This window comes from Nycticebus coucang, chromosome 8, assembly GCF_027406575.1.
Source record: "Nycticebus coucang isolate mNycCou1 chromosome 8, mNycCou1.pri, whole genome shotgun sequence".
NCBI lineage: Eukaryota > Metazoa > Chordata > Mammalia > Primates > Lorisidae > Nycticebus > Nycticebus coucang.
Genome location: NC_069787.1, coordinates 90,750,690 through 90,773,517, shown reverse-complemented (window position 1 = coordinate 90,773,517; position 22,828 = coordinate 90,750,690). Strand labels below are relative to the sequence as shown.

The 22,828-nt window shown below is 38.0% G+C and overlaps 1 protein-coding gene across 2 annotated transcripts in view; it reads right to left on the bottom strand.

The window, feature by feature from the left end:
- Positions 1–22,828, bottom strand: part of SACM1L (SAC1 like phosphatidylinositide phosphatase) — a 73,806-nt gene that overhangs the window by 6,000 nt on the left and 44,978 nt on the right. For both annotated transcript variants that reach the window (XM_053598592.1, XM_053598593.1), the window contains 9 exons: positions 22,069–22,170; positions 19,679–19,764; positions 18,661–18,747; positions 17,642–17,710; positions 10,737–10,816; positions 6,637–6,735; positions 2,549–2,687; positions 1,098–1,167; positions 904–976 (listed from right to left, as the gene is read on the bottom strand). In XM_053598592.1, coding sequence (XP_053454567.1) covers positions 904–976; positions 1,098–1,167; positions 2,549–2,687; positions 6,637–6,735; positions 10,737–10,816; positions 17,642–17,710; positions 18,661–18,747; positions 19,679–19,764; positions 22,069–22,170 — 805 coding nt within the window. The remainder of the gene's footprint in view (positions 1–903; positions 977–1,097; positions 1,168–2,548; positions 2,688–6,636; positions 6,736–10,736; positions 10,817–17,641; positions 17,711–18,660; positions 18,748–19,678; positions 19,765–22,068; positions 22,171–22,828) is intronic.

Below are 22,828 nucleotides of genomic sequence, written 5' to 3'. Positions count from 1 at the left end.
TCTGAGAGGCCGAGGCGGGTGGACTGCTTGAAAACAGGAGTTCAAAACCAGGCTGAGCAAGAGTGAGACCCCATTTCTAAAATTAGCCAGGTGTTGTGGTGGGCACCTATAGTCTCAGCTACTTGGGAGGATGAAGCAAGAGGATTGCTTGAACCTAAGAGATTGAGGCTGCTGTGAGCTATGACTCCATAGCACTCTACCAAGGGTGACAAATTAAGACTCTGTCTCAAAAAAAAAATAAAAATAAAACATAAAATATTACTAACGTAGGCACAAAGAGGAAAAACACTCAGTTCCAGGAAGAGAAACACATAGTCCAGGTTAAGAGGTATGAAACAAAAAAGAGACCAGAAACCTCTTTGCCACCAGAAAACCCCCAAAGCAGAAAAAAGACCCAAGAGCATGTGTAATAAATTCAAAATGTTCCGACTCCTCGCTACCCAGTATAGTCCTGAAGGAAGCATCAGCATCACCTGGGTGCTTTTTAGAGGTGCAAATCTCAGGCCCTGCCCCGGATCCAACTGAGATTGGCGATTCAGGTGCACAGTTGTGTCTGAGAAGCACCACACGGTTGTGGTTCTCCACCCTCCTTGTGCATCAGAATCCCTCATGGCAGCTTGAAGAACCCACCCAGCACCTGAGCCTCATTCCTCAGCAATCCTGACTTCATAGACTCAATTGAGGCCCATGTGTTTTGCTGTTGTTGCTTTGTCTGAAAGCTGCCCATATGATTCTAAAAAGCATCAGGACTGTGAAACACTAATGACTGAAAAATAGTGGAACGCTACTGTAGAAGCCCGGCTTGCCTGGTGAAAGCTGCCCATATGATTCTAAAAAGCATCAGGACTGTGAAACACTAATGACTGAAAAATAGTGGAACGCTACTGTAGAAGCCCGGCTTGCCTGGTAAAGTCAGTCTTCAAGGCACCAGTTCCCGCATACTGTTTGGCACAAGCATTTGCATTGTCAGCCCAGGCTACGAAAAAAAAGTAGAAAACAGCTGATAATGATTAAAGTGACAACAAAAGTTCTAAATCCAAAATATTGATTTAATTTAAAAATTGAGCAACTTTTCCTATATTAAAGAAATTACTTACCATTTTTGTAAATCTTTTCAAATTCATCTTGTTCTTCAAGCTTTTGTCCCACATGCAAAACTCCTAGTCTCTGGAATAAGAACCACATCCATATTTCTTCCTAAGACATGACTTAGGAAGAGAAAGCAGACATCATCCCCAAACTGGACCATATGGTTCCTGGCTGCAAGCCAGAAACATGTCTATGGTATACAAGGAGACCTCACTTGAAACAACCCTCTCCTGCCCAGGGCAGGCTGCAAAGCCTCTCCAGAGGGCTCCTTGGCCTTGTAGCTCCTGCACTCCTGCACTCTGGAGCCCGAGTACCACAGGGTCAATGGCAGGACTATACTCAGGAAAAGGGGCAAGATGCCTCTCAAGGTCAGAAATAAAATTAAATGCTTACTAATTATCCGGGTAGGAAACCATTTGGGATGCATTTTGTTTGCCTTCACAGCAAATTCCAATGTGATTTAAAAATCTGGGCTCTACATATTTTAAATTCCTACTATAAACAGAAGAAAAAAATTCACAACTATTTTTCTCATCAGCACGGTCTTAGTGGTAAAGCAAAGATGTGCCAGAAACTTTTACCTGGGAATTAATATCCCTTGCTATTAATAAAAGAGATGTAAATTAAAGTGCTACTTTTGTACTATTAAAATAGAAAAAAATGTTTAAATAAAAATATCTAATGCTAGTAAGAGTCCATTGAAATGGCTTGGCGCCTGTAGCTCAAGCGGCTAGGGTGCCAGCCACATACACTGGAGCTGGTGGGTTTGAATCCAGCCCGGGCCTGCCAAACAACAATGATGACAACTACAACCAAAAAAAAAAAAAAAAAAAACAAAGCCGGGCGTTGTGGCAGGCGCCTGTAGTCCCAGCTACTTGGGAGGCTGAGGCAAGAGAATCACTTAAGCCCAAGAGTTGGAGGTTGCTGTGAACTGTGATGCCACGATACTCTACCCAGATCAACAGCTTGAGACTCTGTCTCAAAAAAAAAAAAAGAGAGTTCAATGAAATGAATTCACTTATTCATTGCTGGTGTCAGAGTAAATTGGTCTGACCCATTTGGAAAGTAATATATTTATTCTCTTTAAGTAATTCCACTTCTAGGAATTAACCTGAAGGAAAAAATTCAAGTTAATAACATATTCAGATATATTTTGAGTGTTATTTATAAACCAAAAATGTAGCAACCTAAGTGGCTTAGTAAATTACAGCACAACAACACAACCATCAAAAACTATGCTTACATACATGCTAAAGGAAAATGGCAAAATTAAAAATTATGCATACGTATATTGACCATGGTTATAGAAAATGTGCACATCCACAATGGCAAGACATAAAAATAAAGAGGTGGGTTAGGGTGGAGGCAGTATGAATTTTGTTATTGGTTTTTAAAAATGAAGTTTCTTTAATTTTTTTTGCTGTGTTATTTTTCAATAAAAGAAAAAAAGAATTTGCACCTGAAGTTGGGCCTGAAGTGAACGACGAGCTAATAAACTCTGGATCACGTTGGTTCTATCTAGACAATCCATGCAATTGCTGCGGAACACGCCTTCCTGGTTTGTCACCACCTTGCCAGCAGAGTCCACTAGAAAATAACTAACACATATTTGTATAAACACTCTCATACCACAGTAGATTAAATCTACTACGGATACAACTCTATCACATGAGTCTCATTTCAGTGACATCACAAACATCTGTAAATTAAAAGGTCAGACAGGAATGCATGGTCAGGCACATTTGATGATCCCAGACCAAAAAGAAGTCTGAATGGCTAAGACACCTCTCCAAGTCACAAAATGGCTGTTAACGTCAGCAATCATATCACCCAAAAGACATGAAAAGTAGAGTTGGGAGTATTATAAAGGTTGCTATGGACACTGATCTTGTTTCTCAAAGCCAGAGGAGGGTTTTCTTTAACATAATTATTCCAGGCTCAGAGCCAGTAGCTCAGCGGATAAGGCGCCAGCCACCTAACACCAGAGTTGGCAGGTTCGAGCCCAGCCCAGGCCTGCCAAACAACAATGACAACTACAACCAAAAAATAGCCAGGCGTTGTGGTGGGTGCCTGTAGTCCCAGCTACTTTGGAGGCTAAGGCAAGAGAATCGCTTAAGCCCAAGAGTTTGAGGTTGCTATGAGCTGAGATGCCATGGCACTCTACCGAGGGCAACACAGTGAAACTGTCTCAAAAAAAAAAAAGCATAATTATTCCAACTATGTCCCTGCAGGGTTTTACCACAATCTCCAGGGTCGCCTGTTAAAAATGAAAAGTCTTGGTTCGGTACCTGTAGCTCAGTGGCTAGGGTGCCAACCACATACACCAGAGCTGGCAGGTTCAAATCCAGCCCAGGCCTGTCAAACAACAATGCCAAGTATAACCAAAAATGAGCTGGGCTTTATGGCGGGTGCCTGTAGTTCCAGCTACTTGGGAGGTTGAGGCAAGAGACTTGCTTAAGCCCAAGAGTTTCAGCACTCTAACCAGGGCAACAGCTTGAGATTTTGTCTCAAAAAGGAAAGTCTTAAACTTGAGGTTAACTGAATCAGAATCTCTAAAACAAGGACTGGATATTTTGCATTAAAAATATTTTTAATTCTTTTTTTAATGGGTAATACAGGCAAGTAGTGTAAAACTTATAAAGTACAATAGAGTTTTATTTGAAAATTAAGCTTTCCTTTCTCCCCTTAACCACCCAGATGTCTGCACTGCAGCCAACCACTGTTACTAGTTCCTGTATTTTCTCTATTTTTAACAAGCTCCTCGATGAACTCAAAAATTTGAAAACACAGTGTGGTTGTCAAGAGCATGGACCCTGGCAGCAAACAATTTGTTTTCTAGCCTTAGCATCTTAGGCAACTTACCAGTTATAGAACTCTAAAGATTAAGCACCTATGTATTCATCCACTAAATGGAGGTAACGGCATCACTATTAGCTGCTGAGGTCTGAACGAGACTCACAGTGCACATGGAGTACGTAGCCAGTATACCAGACATAGCATATGATGAATACTAGGTAGTGTTAACTTACTGAAAGTATTCTCCAAACTCCAAAAGGAGGAAGAAAAGGTAACAGTCTTAATCAAAGGCTAAATAAAACTTAGGATCTCAGGAAGAAAGAATGTGTTGCAACAAAAAATCTATATGACGCTCATACAGAACTGACGAGGTTCTTCTAGGTTGGCGTGTATATGTGTGCATATATAAGCACATGTGTGTGTGTTGGCACCCCAGCAGTACTTATAAAATAAATACTAGATATGAGGTAGGTATTATTATTTTCACTTTACAAATGGAGAAACCAAAGCTTAACGTTGACTGGCTCCTGGGTCAGGTGGCTAATGAAGAGGTAAACTGAGACTCAGACTGAGATGTCTCAGATTCCAAAACCCAGATTAATTCCCCTACCCCCAAAACCCCAAGAAAAAGAAGTGTCAAGAGATCATTTGAAATTCACCAAGGAAGGCCCTATTGTCCTGTGGATCACAGTGAAGGGCAACAGACACGGACTCTGATGTCAATCCTCCTTTATTACACTCTTGTATTGTGTAAGACAATTAGCGGGTGAACTCAAAGATCCATCCCCTCTAAAATGTGCAGGCCCAGCCAATGTTTTCTCTAATAGCCCCATGACTGATGCTGTAGTCAATCTCCCCTTACTAGCTATCTTCATAACAAAAACTCACAGAAAAAAAAAGCAGATTTAAATGTAGTTCATTCTTTAGTAAGTATAAAAATATACTTTAAAAAACTAAGCAAATGTCTATCAGAGGTTTTACCGAATTACTATGTAAACTAAAATAAAAAAGTACATTTGGGTTGTCCAGTTTAGAACTATCACAAAGAGGCAAAACAAAATGACAGAGCAGTTCACAGACTCGTGAGGAATGCTATATGCTCGGAGCACAGTGACCCTGTGAATCAATGACAATCAGACCTCACACAGCAAGTACCACACACACCCAGACCTTTTGATCCATTAACTCTGTTTTGAAGACTTCCTTTAAAGAAATACTGTAACAGAACTGTAATATGTATGTATCTCCAAACTGATTTATCTTTCATGGTAGGAAGAGAAAAGGAAATGAACTAGATACTCAACATGAAGGAAAGCATTTAGTTAAAACTATGTTATGGTGTAGAGTATAAATGTCTTAACACAATAATTAAGAAAATGTGGTGAAGGCTACATTAACCAGTTTGATGAAAATATTTCAAATGGTATATAAAACCAACACATTGTACCCCATGATTGAATTAATGTACACAGTTATGATTTAATAAAAAAAAAACAAAACAAACAAAAAAAAACCTATGTTATGACACAAGAGAACACAAAAAATCAGTCCAATAATAAAACATCTGTGAGAGAATATTTAGAAAAAAACAACAGAAGATAAAACAGGGCTCGGGGCGGCACATGTGGCTCAGTGAGTAGGGTGCTGGCCCCATATACTGAGGGTGGTGGGTTCAAACCCAGCCCCAGCCAAACTGTAATAAAAAAAATAGCCGGGCGTTGTGGTGGGCACCTGTAGTCCCAGATGCTCAGGAGGCTGAGGCAGGAGAATCGCATAAGCCCAAGAGCTGGAGGTTGCTGTGAGCTGTGTGGACGTCATGGCACTGTAACCGAGGGCGGTACAGTGAGACTCTGTCTCTACTACAAAAAAAAAAAAAAAAAAAGGGCTCAGTGCCTGTAGCTCAAGCAGCTAAGGCGCCAGCCACATACACCTGAGCTAGCGAGTTCGAATCCAGCCCAGGACCCGCCAACAATAATGACGGCTAAAACCAAAAAATAGCCAGGCACTGTGGCAGGCGCCTGTAGTCCTAGCTACTCAGGAGGCTGAGGCAAGAGAATCACTTAAGTCCAGGAGTTGTAGGTTGCTGTGAGCTATGACTCTACCCAGGGTGACAGCTTGAGGCTCTGTCTCAAAAAAAAAAAAAAAAGAATATAAAACAGTAATAAACCAACTTTAATTATGTAAAAATTTATTTTGCATGGAAGATAATTCATAAAAATATGAAAACACTTGGCCTTCAGTCATTTTTAGGAATTTAAAAATATATTTAAATCACAAAGTCTCATCTTTCCAGCAAAAACCTTAAAAATAAGGCCGGGCACTGTGGCTCATGTCTGTATTCCTAGCACTCTAAGAGGTCAAGGAGGAAGACTGCTTGAGCTCAGGAGTTGGAGACCAGCCTGAGCAAGAGCAAGACAGTGTTTCTACCAAAAATAGAAAAACTAGCCCTAGCCAGGCATTGTGGCAGCACCTGTAGTCCCAGTTACTCGGGAGGCTGAGACAAGAGGATCGCTTGAGACCAAGAGTTTGAAGTTGCTGTGAGCGATGCCATCACAGAACTCTACCCAGGGCAACAGTGAGACTCTGTCTCAAAAAAAAAAAAAAAAAAATTAGAAATGATAAAATAGTAAGGATCAGCATCATCAATCGTAACTATACTTATAAGTCTGCTTGACAATGCATAATAAATATGATCAATATATATACATAGTTGTTTCCCTCCAACATCCATAAGGAAATAATATAGCTTACCTTAATTCATCTTGCATTTCTGCTACCTGATCCAATAAAACACTCAGTCGATCCCATCTCATATTTCTACATTCCTTGTGGAAGTCAAAGGCAATGTATCTACCAAAAGAAAAGATATTTAGAAATTTCCCAGGGATCATTTATTTTCCTTCCATTAATAATACCTAATAACCTGATTTTCCTTTCTATATTGCAAGCATACATATTTCTTGGGAACATTGGAGCTTCTTTCACTCTGGGTTTAGCATTACACAGACCCAGATATATAATATGTCGCCCCCGCCTTGCTTATACCTATCAGAGAAAAAAATATATATATATATGTGTGTGTGTGTGAAGATGCACTCTCACACATACACACGTACCTACCTTCCTGTGTTCTTCTAGGGGCCCTCAGAAAGGAGAAGGGAAGCAAAGCAAATACCAGTGGAGTCCAAGTACAGAAATCAGGTATACACTGTAATGAGGGCTAGTACCATTAAATACACAGAATTTATTCTTTATCCCCGTGTGCAAAGAATAGGTCCTTTTAAATTGTTTTTTACACTAATCATTTAATAATATGTTCACAATGGTTATTCAATTTATTCCAAGGAGGATTAGTTTTGGTATCTGTTGTATAATACGTATGGGGTACAGAAGTACAGAGGCAGGACAGTACCCACTGTGTTGGTTACTGGCCATGGTAACAAAAAATTCACTCTCTTTTATCAAGATATATCACAGATACATGTGGCAGAGATGAATTCCTTGCCTGCTGATCTGTAATGAGTTGTTTTCAATTATGTACTATTAGGAAGTACAATTCTAAAAGTTAGAAGATACCCAACAGTGAAGATGTCCTACTAGGAGCTGAAAACATTGCCCCTTGGCTCATTAACCAAGCGTCAAGGGTGCAGAGAGCCTGAGCACCATAAAGAATCTCATATATTCTACTTCTATCAAACTTCCTGTTCAGGATCAAGACAAGACATAAAGCAGGAGACTAGGAGGACATTATACTCTGTCATCTGCAGAGTAAAATCTCAGATGAAGCATCTGGTCTTACGTGAGACTCCCTTGGCTCCAACAAACCGAATGAAGGGGCATCAATAGAGTGTGGGCTTCTAGCAGAGAAACAGAGCCCACCATGTCAGTGGTCACCCTGGGTGCAAGTGGTGTTCTTAGAAATTAGCACAAAAATAGAGGTTAGCCACTGAGAGGCTGACAATTTAGGGAAGTTAAACACGGCATTATGACAGTTATTTTTGGAGTGTTCTGACCAGAAGTAACAGTTCTAGATTTGTTTAAAGAATTTAAGTAGGCATAAAGTTTCATCCAAGCAAAATGGAAATTCTAGAGATTTGCCATACAACATTATATTTATTGTCAACAATACTGTATTGGCATTGTATATTTAAAATTCTGTTAAGATGGCAGATTTCATTTTAAGTGTTCTTACCACAATAAAATAAGATCAAAGGGAAAAAATAAAGAATAAACAACAGGGCGGCGCCTGTGGCTCAGTGAGTAGGGCAAGTGAAAACACTTGGCCCTCAGTCATTTTTAGGAATTTAAAAATACATTTAAATCACGAAGTCTCATCTTTCCAGGAGAAATCTTAAAAATAAGGCCGGGCACTGTGGCTCACGTCTGTATTCCTCCTAGCACTCTAAGAGGTCAAAGTGGCAGATTGCTTGAGCTCAGGAGTTGGAGACCAGCCTGAGCAAGGGCAAGACACTGTCTCTACCAAAAATCGAAAAAACAGCCAGGCATTGTGGCGGGCACCTGTAGTCCCAGCTACTTGGGAGGCTGAGGCAAGAGAATCGCCTAAGCCCAAGAGCTAGAGGTTGCTGTGAGCTGTGACGCCTCGGCATGGCACTCTACCGAGGGCAACAAAGTGAGACTCTGTCTCAAAAAAAAAAAAAAAAAGAATAAACAACAACAACGAAGAATTTAAGTAGCTTACTAGCATTTAAATGCACTTGGATTAAGCTGGTATTCTTTCAGGAGTCTTCAAACTTTTTCCTTTTCTAACACACACTGGAAGAATATGAGTTGTCTTAGGCCACACAGTAAAGATACAAACAGTAATGAAAGCTGCTTAGCGAAAAAAGGTCTGTGCATACTTTTCATGATATCTAACAGCATGGATAAACAAAAAAAGCCCTCACAAAATCAGCATGCGGCAGGTGAAGAGCCTAAATCTAAATCATATTTCTATCTTCTAAGAAGGAGTTACAGAGTTACATTTTGGGAATAAATGTTTTAAAATACATATTTACTTCTGAACCCAACAGTTGAGTGGTTCTACTTCTTCCAAGTTCTATGAAGAAATCCTTAGAGACACAACATTTTGCAGATCTCATTTTTTTTCACCCAGTTTCCAAAAGAGCAACTTTCCATTGCTAATCCCACTACTCTCCAGAAGTGTGACCATATGACTTTTCTCTTTTAGGCTATTCACCAATTCATGAACTTAATTTATTCATACTAACAACTGGTTCAAAAACTAAAAAGTAAATCAGTCCAACAGATCTTAAAGACAACAATAAATCTACCCTGTGACTTAAGACTTAAAACCAATATACCAATTTTTTCTCCTACCAGAATATGTATTTGTTAAGTAAACAAAAATTCAAATCACTTTTTATTATGCCCCTCTGTCTGATGGTTTTTAGAGCTCACAGAAGGAAAATATGAATAGCTGTGGGTTGCTCACCCGTTAGAGCACTAGGTGCCCTCAAACTAAAGGACATAACTTTAGACTCTAATTTACACCTCAAGTTCTCAAAATTAGCTGCTGCTAAAAACACCAAACTCTGTAAGACAACTCTAGAGGCAAAGCATACCTATACAAATTCTCTGGGGCAAAGGGTCTTAACCAGAGGTTAAGAGCCAGCAAATAAATTTTTTCTATTACATATAAGCTGTCCTCCAACCTCAGGGATTCTGATATTTTTCAAGTCTGAAGGTGTATCTTTAGTAATTTCTCCAAGGATTCTGAGGCACACTCTGGGAATCCCTTCTCTGAATCACTCAAAGTGTGTATGGGCAGGTTCCACAGTGAGAAGGTAGAAGTGCAGATGGAGTGAGGATCTCAAGAATCTGCTAGAACTCTTGGACAAGAAAGACTTCAATTCTTCCCCTAATATTCATTGTATTATTCCACCTTTGTGTGTGTTTGAAATTTTCCACAGGTTAAAATAATTTTTGCACAGATAACCAGTACCATTTTGGGGGAAAGTTTCCCCAACTGTTTGAAATCACTTCTTACCATACTATAAAATCATTTCTTACCATACTATATAGTATCCCCTGTCTTCTACCCCAGCTGCAGATGGCTGACGTATTACTATGCATCTTTCCACAAGGTCATTGATGTTTTAGGATCCCCATCTTTTTTTCACAAGGCTAAAAAGAAGTTTGCAATGTAGCCTAGTAACTTATAACAGGTGAAGCTGCTGCTCCAGATGAGGCTACCATATAATAACTAAACTGCTCCAGCTCATGTGACAATCAGGACCACAATCACGAGGAACTAAAATGCATAACCTAACTGCCATAGCTTCTCAAAGTCTCACAGGGACACAAAGCCTTGATGGGGGGTATTTTAATCAGAGATCAAACTCGTTAAATCTTGACTATAAAGAAATTTTTCTGTAACACAAATTATGCCAGAGAAAATTTCAAGCCAACAAAAAAAATTATGCTTCAATTTAGTATACAAAAAAATGTAGGTGGCTCGGCGCCCGTAGCACAATGATTATGGCGCCAGCCACATGCACTGAACTTGGCGGGTTTGAACCCAGCCCAGGCCAGCTAAACAACAATGACAACTGCAAAACAACAACAACAAAATAGCCGGGTGTTGTGGTGGGTGCCTGTAGTCCCAGATACTTGGGAGGCTGAGGCAAGGAGAATTGCTTAAGTCCAAGAGTTTCAGGTTAATGTGAGCTATGACACCATGGCACTCTACCGAGGGCAACACAGTAAGTCTCTGTCTCAAAAAAAAAAGAAAGAAAGAAAGAAAAAATGTCTAATGAGCTCTCTGTACTCGGGCATGTATGTAAGTGTATATCTGATGTAGAAAGAATTGTAAGAGATTTCTGCTGAGTTACCTGATCATTCCACTTCCCAAGGAAGACACCATTGTTGCAAATTTCTGTTCAAGTGGCTTCTCTGATCCCTTCTGATTGACCTGTAAAAAATTAAAAATACTATAGCTTTCAGTTTATTTAAAAAGAAAGTGACAACAGGAAAAGGGCAAACTAGGAAGCTCTAAGCCAGTGGTTCTGAACCTTCTTAATGCCGCAAACCTTTAATATAGTTAAAAGGGGTCATGACTCACAGCTTGAAAACCGCTGCTCTAAGCTCTCACTCCCTCTACAGATAAATCAATAAAACAACCTGAAACTATTGGAGCCAACTTTGTAGGAGTTCTGCAAACCATCAAAGGTTTAAGCGATCAACCAAATGGCGAATCAAGAAAAAGCTACTTTCAAAACTGCAGTAAAGTTTTGTGTCCTTTTTACTTGTCCTTGTCCCACCTGCTCCCCAGAATGATGATCATTAAGTCACTTGATTCTCAGTTCATCAAAAGAGAGGAAGCTGACTTTATTTATAAATAATTGTGTGCACCTGTTCTAATGCAAAGGGCTAACTCCTTAATCTCTTTTTGCATAACTCTAGACACAGGCAGTAAAAAGGTTGAGCACTGCTTATAAATGCTTTATTAAGAGGACCATAAACCAGTAGATGCTTGGGGCAAGAAATTCTTGGTGAAGATATGGAACAGACCATCTAAACAATGGAGAAGAAACTGGGTGATATTCTTTGGGAAATAAAGATATTCAAAAACAGCCATATATATACATGAAGGGGTTTAGAAGGCCACCTTTATACCCTGGCAAGACGCATATACTCAGGAAAGTCCTGAGAAAACCTTACACCTTCACCTCAGACTGAGGTGACTTGGAGCAAGCCTGGCTAATAGTTAAAGGACTACCCCAGCACAGAGCCAGTCTATAAAGAAAGGGATACAGGGCTGTTCTCTTTTGAATTTTTGCTAGTTTGTCCATTTCAGTTTCTATAATTCAGTGTAATTGTCAAAATGTTAGCAGAACATAAGTGAAAGTAACAGAGACTTCAGTGAACAAACTTCACATGCAACAGTACTTACAAAAATAGTTTGGGAAAGTCTCAAAACAAATAAATTACTAGTCTTTAACAATCAAAAACTCAACCAACCAACCAAAAACCACCCAGCAAACACTAGAGAATTGAGAACTCTAAGTACTACAATTACCTCATTATCAAATCTGAAGTTAAAAAAAAGTCACAGCCATACAAAGCAACAGTAACAAAAAGCTCATTCAATGGAAAAAAAATAAGATGACAGAAATCATCTGGAAGCAACAACATGAGACTTACTGGACAAAGACTTTTAAAACAACAATCTTAAATATGCTCGATGAGCTAAAGGAAAGCACAAAGAACTAAAATCAGAAGAATAATGTATGAATAAAATGGGAACATTAAATAAAATATATAGCAGAGGAGCTCAACAGCAGATTTGAGCAGGCAAAAACACAAAAATCATCAAGTCTGAGGAGCAGGAAGAAAAAGAATAAAGACAAATAACAGAGGACTTGGTACCCGTAGCCCAGTGGTTATGGCACCGGCCACATGCACCGAGGTTGGTGGGTTTGAACCCAGCCCAGCCAGCTAAACAATGACAACTGCAACAAAAAAACTGCCAGGCATTGTGGTGGCAAGCTACTGAGGCAAGCGAATCACTTAAGCCCAAGAGTTTGAGGTTGCTGTGAGCTGTGATGCCACAGAACTCTACCGAGAGCAAAATAGTGAAACTGTCTCAAAAAAAAAGAAAAAGAAAAAGAAAAAAGCCTCGGACACTTTTAGGGCACTATCAAACAGATGACATATGCATTATGAGAGTTCCAGAAGGACAGAGAGATTACCTGAAAAAAATTTACCAAAAACTCCCCAAATTTGATGGAAGACATCAATCCCCAAAATTTGATGGAATATACGAATCTATAAATTCAAGAAGTACCCTGAACTCCAGAGAGGATAAGCCAAAAGAGATTCACACTGAAAACAAAACTATGCTAACTAGTTTTAAAAATGAAGGAGAAATTAAGACATTCCTAGATAAACAAAACCTGAAGGAGAGAGTGTGTTAGCATCAGACCTGACCTGTGAGAAATGCTAAAGGAAGTCCTTATACAGTAACCTGAAGCCACAAGGAAATACATAAACATCTTCAGTAAAGGTAAACACAGGGGAAGGGAAAATAAATGCTAGGATTATTGTAATCTTTTTATTTTTTATAGGATTTTAAAGTGAAACACATAGAAAATAATTATATATCTATGTTATTGGGAATGCCGTGTATAAAAGACATATATAAAACAAATAGCAAAACTGTGGAAGTAAATCCTTCCTTATCAGTAATTACTTTAAATGTAATAGATTAATCTCTAATTAGAAAAAACATATTGGCTGGGTGCCTGTGGCTTAAGCGGCTAAGGTGCCAGCCACATACACCTGAGCTGGCAGGTTTGAACCTAGCCCGGGACCTGCCAAATAATGACGGCTGCAACCAAAAAATAGCCGGGCATTGTGGTGGGCGCCTGTCATCCCAGCTACTTGGAGGCTGAGGCAAGAGAATCACTTGAGCCCAGGAGTTTCAGGTTGCTGTGAGCTGTGAAGCCACAGCACTCACCCAGGGCGACAGCTTGAGGCTCTGTCTCAAAAAAACAAACAACAACAAAAAAAAACACAACATATTGACAAAATGGATAAAATACATGATCTAACTATGCTATCTTTAAAACATTTTCAATAATGGACAGAACAACCAGAGAGATCAGTAACAAACTGGAGAATGTGATCAACACTGCAAACCAATAGACCCACTGGGGAATAGGAGAATATGTTTCACAAGCACACACGGAATCTTCTCCAGGACAAACTATGTTCTAGGCCACAAAACAAGTCTTAACAGGTTTAAAAAAACTAAAAGCATACAACGTGTATTTTGATGGAATACATGGTGGAATGAAGCTAAAATAACAGAAGGAAAACTAGAAATTCCACAAATATATGGAAATTAACACACTACTAAACAACCACTAGGTCAAAGAAAAAATTGTAAGAGAAATGAGAAAATACCCAAGACAAATGAAAACAAAAATACAATATACCAAAACTACAAAGAAAAGCAAAAGCAGTGCTAAGAAGGGAAATTTATCACTGTAAATGCATACATTAACAAAGAAACCCTCATACTATTGGTTTATTTATGCCTTAAGAAACAAGGAAAAGAGCAAACTAAACTCAAAGCTAGCACAAGGAAACAAACACTAAAGCAGAGAGGAATAAAATAGGCATTATAAAAATATAGAGAGAGTCAACAAAACTAAAAGTTGGTTATTTGACAAGATCAACAAAATTGACAAACTTTAGCTCGAAGAAAAAAGGAGAAAAACTCAAATTACTAAAATCAGGAAAGACAGTGTGGACATTACCAATTTTTGAGAAATAAGGATTAGAGGAGAATATTATGAACAACTGTACATTAACAAACTGGGTAACCTAGACATAGACAAATTCATAGAAACACTCAATCTACCTAACCTGAATTAAGAAAAAAATCAAAACTCTCTACAGACTAAGAAATAGTAAGGAGGATGAATCAGTAATGAAAAACCTCCTAAGAACAACAAAAAAGCCTAGACCAGATGGCTTCACTAGTGAATTTTACCAAAAGTTAAAGAATTAATACCAATTTTCCTTAAGTTCTTCCAAAAAATTGAAAAGGAGGGAATACCCTCTAACTTATTCTATGAGGATAGAATGACTCTGATATCAAAACCAAATATATGAGGAAACTTACAGACCCAAGATTCTTTAGTGAATACTGATGTAAAAACTCCAAAAAAACACTAGCAAACTAAATTCAGCAGCATATTAAAAAATTACACACTGTGACCAAGTGGGACTTATTCCTAGAATGCAAGGAAGGTTCAACATATAAAAACAATCAATGTAATATACCACATTAATAGAATAAAGGGGAAAAAACACAGGAGTATTTCAAATGATATAGAAAAAATGTTTGACTAAATTCAAAAGCATTACTTGATTAAAAACACTAAAATCAATAACCTACAAATAAAAGGAAACTTCCTCAACATGATAAAGGCCATATATGAAAAACCTACAGCTTATATCATAATTAATGGTGAAAGACTAAAAGCTTTCCCTCTAACATTGGGAATCAGGCAACAGAGTATTATAAGTTTTAACCAGAGCAGTTCAGCAAGAAAAAGAAATAAAAAGCATCCAAACTGGGGCGCAGCACCCTTAGCACGGTGGTTACAGCGCCACCCACATACACCAAGGCTGGCAGGTCTGACTGGCCTAGGGCAGCTGAACAACAATGACAACTGCAACAAAAAATAGCCGGGTGTTGTGGCGGGCGCCTGGAGCCTCAGCTACTTGGGGAGCTGAGGCAAGAGAATCGCTTAAGCCCAAGAGTTGGAGGTTGCTGTGAGCTGTGATGCCACAGCACTCTACTGAGGGCAACATAGCAAGACTCTGTCTCAAAAAAAAGCATCCAAATTGGAAAGAAAGTAGTAAAATCATCTCTGTTCACAGATTACATGATCTTACATGTAGAAAAACAAAAATTCCACAAAAAAGCTGTTCAGATAATAAATTCAACAAAGTTGCAGCATACAAAATCCACACGCATATAATCAGTTGAATTTGTATAAAATAACAATGAAAAATTGAAAAAGGAAATTAGGAAAGCAACTCCATTTATAATAGCATCAAAAGATACTCAGGAATAAAGAAAAAAAATACTCAAAGTAAATTTAACCAAGAAGGTGAAAAGTGTGGAGACTGAAAACAACACATTGCTGGAAGCAATTTAAAAAGACATAAATAAATGGAAAGACATCTGTGTTCATAGATTGAAGACCTTATTATCAAAATGACAATACTACCAAAGTGATTGACCTGTTGATTCAATGCAATCTCCATTACAATCCCAAAAGTATTTTCTGCAGAAATAGAAAAACTTACGCCAAAATTCATATGGAATCTCAAGAGCCTCCAAATAGCCAAAATAATCATAAAAACAAGGCAGTTGGAGGTTTCACACTTCCCAATTTTTAAATTTATTACACAAGCCACAACAGGGATAAGGACAGACCACAGGAACAGAATACAGAGCCCAAAAGTAAGCCCTTGCACATATGTTCAACTGAGTTTTAACAAGGGTGCCAAGACCATTCAGTAGGAAAAGACAGTCTTTTCAACAACTGGTGCTGGGAAACTGGATATCCACACAGAAAGGGATAAAGCTGGACCCTTATCTTACATCATATATAAAAATCAACTCAAAATGGATAAAAGACCTAAATGTAAGATCTAATAATTTTTTTTTTTTTCAGAGACAGAGTTTCACTTTATCGCCCTTGGTAGAGTGCCAGGGCGTCACACAGCTCACAGCAACCTCCAGCTCTTGAGCCTAGGCAATTCTCTTGCCTCAGCCTCCCAAGTAGCTGGGACTACAGGTGCCCGCCGCAAGGATCTCTTAAGACTCTCAGAAGAAAATATAGGGGCAACTCTTCATGACATTGGATTTAGTTATGATTTCTTGGATATGACACGGAGAACACCAACAATAAAAGAAAAACTAGGCAAGCTGGACTTCATCAAAATGACAAACTCTTGTGTATCAAAGGACATTCGTATTAGAGAGTGGAAAGACTTCCAAAGTACAGGGATTATATCCAGAGTATATAAAGAATGATTAAAATTCCACAACAACAAAAAACAAACAACCTGATTTAAAAATGGGAAAGGACTTAAACAGACATTTCTCCAAAGAAGATACACAAAAGGTCAAGAAGCATATAAGATATCTAATATCACTGGTCACTAGAGAAACGCAAATCAAAACCACAATGATACACAACTCCACACCCATCAGGATGACTATTACCAAAAAAAGAGAAAATAACAATTGCTGGGAAGGATATGGAGAAACTGGAGTGCTGGTATATCGCTGCTAAGAATATAAAAACTGTATAGCTACTATGAAAACAATATGACAGCTCCGTAAGATCCAGCAATTCCACTTTAGGTATAAACCTAAGAGAACTAAAGGCAGGAACTCAGACAGATACTTGAATACCATTATTCATGATACATAGCCCAAAGTAGAAACAACACAAGTGCATGCTGACAGATGAATGGGTAAATAAAATGTGGGGTATATATATGTACACAATGAAATATTATTATTTTAAAAAGCAATGAAATTCTCATAATGTATAACCTGAATGAACCTTAAAAATATATTAATACTGGGTGGCACAGTGGCTCAGTGAGTAGGGCGCCGGCCCCATATACCAAGGGTAGTAGGTTCAAATCCAGCCCCGGCCAAACTGCAACAAAAAAATAGCCAGGCGTTGTGGTGGGCACCTGTAGTCCCAGCTACTCGGGAGGCTGAGGCAAGAGAATTGCCTAAACCCAGGAGTTGGAGGTTGCTGTGAGCTGTGATGCCATAGAACTCTACCGAGGGTGATAAAGTGAGACACTGTCTCTAAAAAAACAAACAAACAAAAAAAAAATTAAAAAAAATATATTAATACTAAGTAAAATAAGCACAACACAAAAGGATAAGTATTGTATGATTCCACTGATATGGAGTACCTGCAATAGACAAAGTTGGGAGACAGAAAGGAATACAGAATTACCAGGGACTAGGGGGAGAGAAGTATAACAGGAAGTTACTGTTCGATGTTTCAGAGTTTCTGTTTGGTATGATGAAGAGGTGTGGAAATCAACAGTGATGATGGTTGTACAACATTATGAAATAATTAATGCCACTGACTTATACACTTAAAAATAAATGGCTAATAAATTTTCTGTTACATAAAAAAAGGATTTATTTTTTGCCCCAAGAAACATTTAAGAAACATACCAGATTGATTATGACTTGCTTCCCATAAATAATTACTTGTGAATCAAAATGCCTTTGGAAACCATCCATCTAGAGAGAAAAAAAGTTATACGCTTTACTAAAGTACATTAGAAAAATAAGGATCTCCTTAAATGTCCCATTTCTATATTCAAGAGAATAATGTCAGGATGGGGGCCATGTCTTCTAGATATTCTAAATACCATGTAGTAAACAGTAATTATAAACGATTTTACCTGGCTCAGCACCTGTAGCTCAGTGAGTAGGGTGCCAGCCACATACACCGAAGCTGGTGGGTTCAAGCCCAGCCCAGGCCTGCTAAACGACAACTGCAACCAAAAATATAGCCGGGTATTGTGGTGGGCGCCTGTAGTCCCAGCTGCTACTTGGGAGGCTGAGGCAAGAGAATCGCTTAAGCCCAGGAGTTTGAGGTTGCTGTGAGCTGTGACACCATAGCACTCTACCAAGGTGACATACGTAGCGAGACTGTCTCAAAAAAAAAATAAATAAATAAAAATAAAAAATAAACCATTTTACTCTGAGCTACAATACTATCATTTTAACTCTGAGTATAACTTCAACAGAATATACTTATTCTTGCTTTGTTGCCCAGGCTGAAGTGAAGTGGCATGATCATAGCTCAATATAACCTTTTATTCTTAGGCTTAAGCAATCCTCTTGCCTCAGCCTCCTGAGTAACTGGGAATATGGGAGTGTGCCACCACACTTGGCTAATTTTTACTTTTTTTGTAGAGACACCGTCTCACTGTGCTGTCTAGGCTGGTCTCAACAATCCTCCCACCGTGCCCTCCCCCAAGTTTGGGTATTATAGGCATGAGCCACCATACCCAGCCTGTTTCCCATTATTTTTAACATGCCAGCTACACATGGTTTAGAGGTTTACTGTGTTTCGGAACAAAGTACAACATCCTCAAAGAAGATAAATTCTGACTTAAGAGTAACAAATACATTCTCTATACGCAGACTCTAAAGCCACTGAAAAAAGCACAGAAGATACATACATGATTTGCTACGTTGTTGATCTGTGGCAGTGGTTTATACTTGAGGTTTGGTCTTTGGGACCAGAAAACTGGTATTGAACCTCGAGTCTAAAAGAAAAGAGAAATAATAAAAGAAACATACATACAACTTGTTTTTCTCAACTTACTTATCGTCAGGGGTGTGTATTATGTATGTGGCATGTGTGTTTTGTTAAAGGCTGACCAAGTAAAGAAGTGGGAGTGGAGAAGGAACAAAGGAATCTATAACTAGTTGTCATCAATTAGCTGTAAACACCACTGCACTCAGACCAGCATTCGGGTACATATATATATAAATGACTTTGCAAAGGAAAAAATAACACGACTTACAAACTATGAAAGAAGTCCATGTGTACATGCTCCTAAACTTCATGTTTTATGGGAATATACTTAGAAAGGACCTTCTCTCCTTCTGGTTTTATATACAGGCAATTTGTGTAGTATAGTTTTCTGCATCCCCTAAATTCTAAAGTAAAATTATCCACAAGTAAAAATTAAGTTACGTCTATTACATAATTTGGCATTGTGAAAAAATTATAAAATTTCTTTATTCATTCTCAAATCAACATGTTTATGAGTATGTTTGACCTCTAATGCTCTAGAGTGAGCACCAAGTGATCTAAAACTCCATAGGGACAAAGGAAGACCCACTGTCTCACAGTGACGTGTAAGGGAGGTAAAGTCGACCATAAGCCATCAGCTTGTCCTAGCATCCTTGCCCTGATAAGTCTACATGGTTAAGCAGATAGGGGCTCCATTTCCATAACCCTCTTCACACTTCCTACTCTTCCCTCCTTTAGGGATTTAATTTAAGATCAGGAAATGTCAGATGAACAGACGACTCTCTTCTGGGTGGAACTTTTTCCACACCATAGATAAAGACATTGTTTAAAAACAGAGAGGAAGGAAGAAGAGGGAAATTTCAAAAACAGGAAGAAAATCATAATCTGAGCAGAAAAGGCCAACTGGCTGGGTGCCTCACAGAGATATGTTAACTTGCCTGCACAAACGAAGCTCTGCTTCCGTTGTAGTGCACAATTTGTTCTGTTTCGACAAAGTTAGCAGCATGGCCTTCTGAATCAATTCCTAAATGGAGAAAAATAATTAACTATATTTATTATATAAAAAACACTTAAAAACCCACTAATTCAGGTTAACTTGGAGAGAATTAAGTCAGTTCAAATTAGTGAAAAATTATAAAACCAAAATTCAAACAAATACATTATACATAATCAGAAAAGTAGTAAGTTCACTCATTTAAACATAAAAAGAAGTATTAAAGACCTATTAATAAACAGATGAAACTGGTTGATGTTTAATGTATCAATTCCTTATATATGAAAATTCCTCTAAAACAATGTTTCTGAACTTCAGACATCTTTTAAAGAAAAATTCTCAAGGATCCCTGAGAATATGTCCACAGATTTTAGTTTGAAAAAATACTACTTCAAACTTAAGACTATCCATTTAGGTGAACACACTAAGGAATAACACAGGACTAAATGCAAATGTGAACCATTATACTTAATATTAGTTATATTACAGATGATCTTCACCTGAAGCTTATCCTTATCAAAATTAAAACCAAAAAAACTACGTGATTCTAGAACTCCCCCCTACAACCCCTCAAATGCCCTAGTTTGAAAAGCACTGCGCTGAAGTGTTCAGTCTCTTTTGTGTGTTTACAGTCTTGATTCTAGTTAGTCCTTTCAAATATGTGAAGCATTCCTTCACAAACTTGTTTACATGATCTATTTTTACTAAGGGAAGCTTACTAAGCAAAGGTAACTTTTCATCTAGTCCCTGTTCCAAATTATCAGAAAGAAATCAATAAATTTTAAACCGTCCTCGTCCTAAATATTAATAAATCTTTTTTGTTGTTGTTGTTGAGACAGGGTCCCACCCTATGCCCCTGAGCAGAGTGCAGTGGGCGTGGTAGCTCACCGCAACCTCAGACTCGGGCTGCGGGCACCCCACTACCTCAGCCTCCGGAAGCCGCTGGGATTACAGGCTGGGTTTTTCCATTTTTTTCATGAGTTGGGGTCTCACTGTCACTCAGGCGAGTCTCGAACTCCTCAGCTCAAGCAATTCTCCCTCCTCAGCCTCCCACAGTGCTGGGATTACAAGAGTGAGCCACCGTGCCCGGCAGTATTAATGTATCTTAACATCCTATATGATATATTTCCCAAATACAACATTTGGAGGTGTGTGTCATTGTTTTTGTTAATACCAGAAAAGGACAAAATTAATGAGCCAAATCAACAATATTACCTCTCAATATTTTCTAAGATTACTTATCAGACTACGCTTGTCTCCTTCCATAACCCCCATAATCGCATAAGGAATCATATGCAATTATTTTAAAAAGTGATAAAGAGTGAGAATATTTGTGTGAGAAAAAAATCTTTTTTGAAAAGATTTCTAAGATATATTAAGGGGCAAAAAGGTGATATATACAAAGGTGCAGGGAAATATGCCCAGAATATAACCAATGTCTCAAAAGGAAAAGAACATATATTAGCCTCAAGTGATCCTCCTGCCTCCACCTCCCAAAGCACTGGGATGACAGGCAGGACCCACCTCAGCTGGGCTAAAGATGCTTCTTGATATTTAAAATATGTAAATGCCCTATATATTTGAAAAATTTAATTAAAAGATATGTTTCCATCCAAGAAAATCTAGTTACAAGGTAGTTGCTAATTTTAATTTAGGTCTGTGATCTTGACCAGATCACTCTGGTTTTTCTTCCCTTGCTATATCTTTTGCAATGAGAGATTAACTAAATAACCTCTACAACTTTCTGGCCCCACAGTACAGTTTAGTTAATGGCCCATATACCATTACTATTCTAAAATACCCTGATTTAAAAAGGAAAACAAAGATTGGCGAAACTTTCCTTCATAGTGACAATTACTTTTAATACAGATTTTAAAACAGTGTGAGCAAATCAGCATGCTTCCAGTACAAAGTCTGGAGAATACTCAAAATATAAATGTTTACAAAGTTGAAGGCATAAAGTCAAATGTCTAGCTTTATGCATGCAAAGAAACCAAAAGCAAGAAGAGAAAATACGTTCTGATTAGGTTATTGAGATCTATACTGAGTTCACCTGTGCTTTCAGACATCCAGCAAACAACATAATCAGCTCCTCTTACAGCAGCAAGAAGCAGACTACAATGTTACATTAACATTTGCAAGGTAATTACAGTAGCTGGGGTAAAACACAGAAGACCTACCTAATTATTATAATGAAACAGGGGATAAATATTTAGCGAGGCTATCAAATGATAATGAAACAAAATACAAAAGGTTACAGTCACATCACTGGAAGATAAAATGCTAATTACTGATACGACCAGTACTGAATCAAACTGACAAAATTAACCTCACCTCTTACATAATAGCGCACACCAGCTCTGAAACAACTCCTCCTCGAGATGAGTATCCAATCGAAGTATTTTCCATTAACAGAACATGAATGCATGGTAATAACTTAACTATATTAAGAAAAATATGACATATATGAAAATTACATTATTCCTAGATTCAATTTGAATCTATCCAACCTAATGAGAATGAATTGCCCTTAAGAGAAAGAAAAGATAGGAAGTATACAAATCTTTTTGGTTCTTCACATCAATATTCAAGCCTTTAGTACTGTAATCTTCAAGGGTAAAGTTTTGCCACGCCAATAATCCTATAATAACATGGACAGACCATTTAAGCTGTCTACTATAGTGTTTCTATTTAAATAATATGCTTTCCCTTCTCTAATAGCCTCAACCATTTTCTAAAAGCAAAGAATTATTAACCAAATCACTGAAAAACCTACTTGGAATGAAAAACATAAATTTAAAATAGATTAACCTTCACATAAAAAAAAGGGGAAATAGAAAAACAGCTAAGCTGCTGCAGTTTTTTTAAAAAGAAAAAAACCTGAAGTATATCAAATGCATATTACAAATGCAAATTAGCATAATAGTTGACAAGCATATTAAAATTTACGGATCAAACTGAATTAAACAATTATCTAGAAACAGAAATTTTAATTTTACTTTTTCCCTGAAATAGGAAAAATGAAGCTTTATATGAAAAAAACTTTTCTCAAAAGCTTTTCTCAATATAACAATTTCCCTTACTCTTGATAACA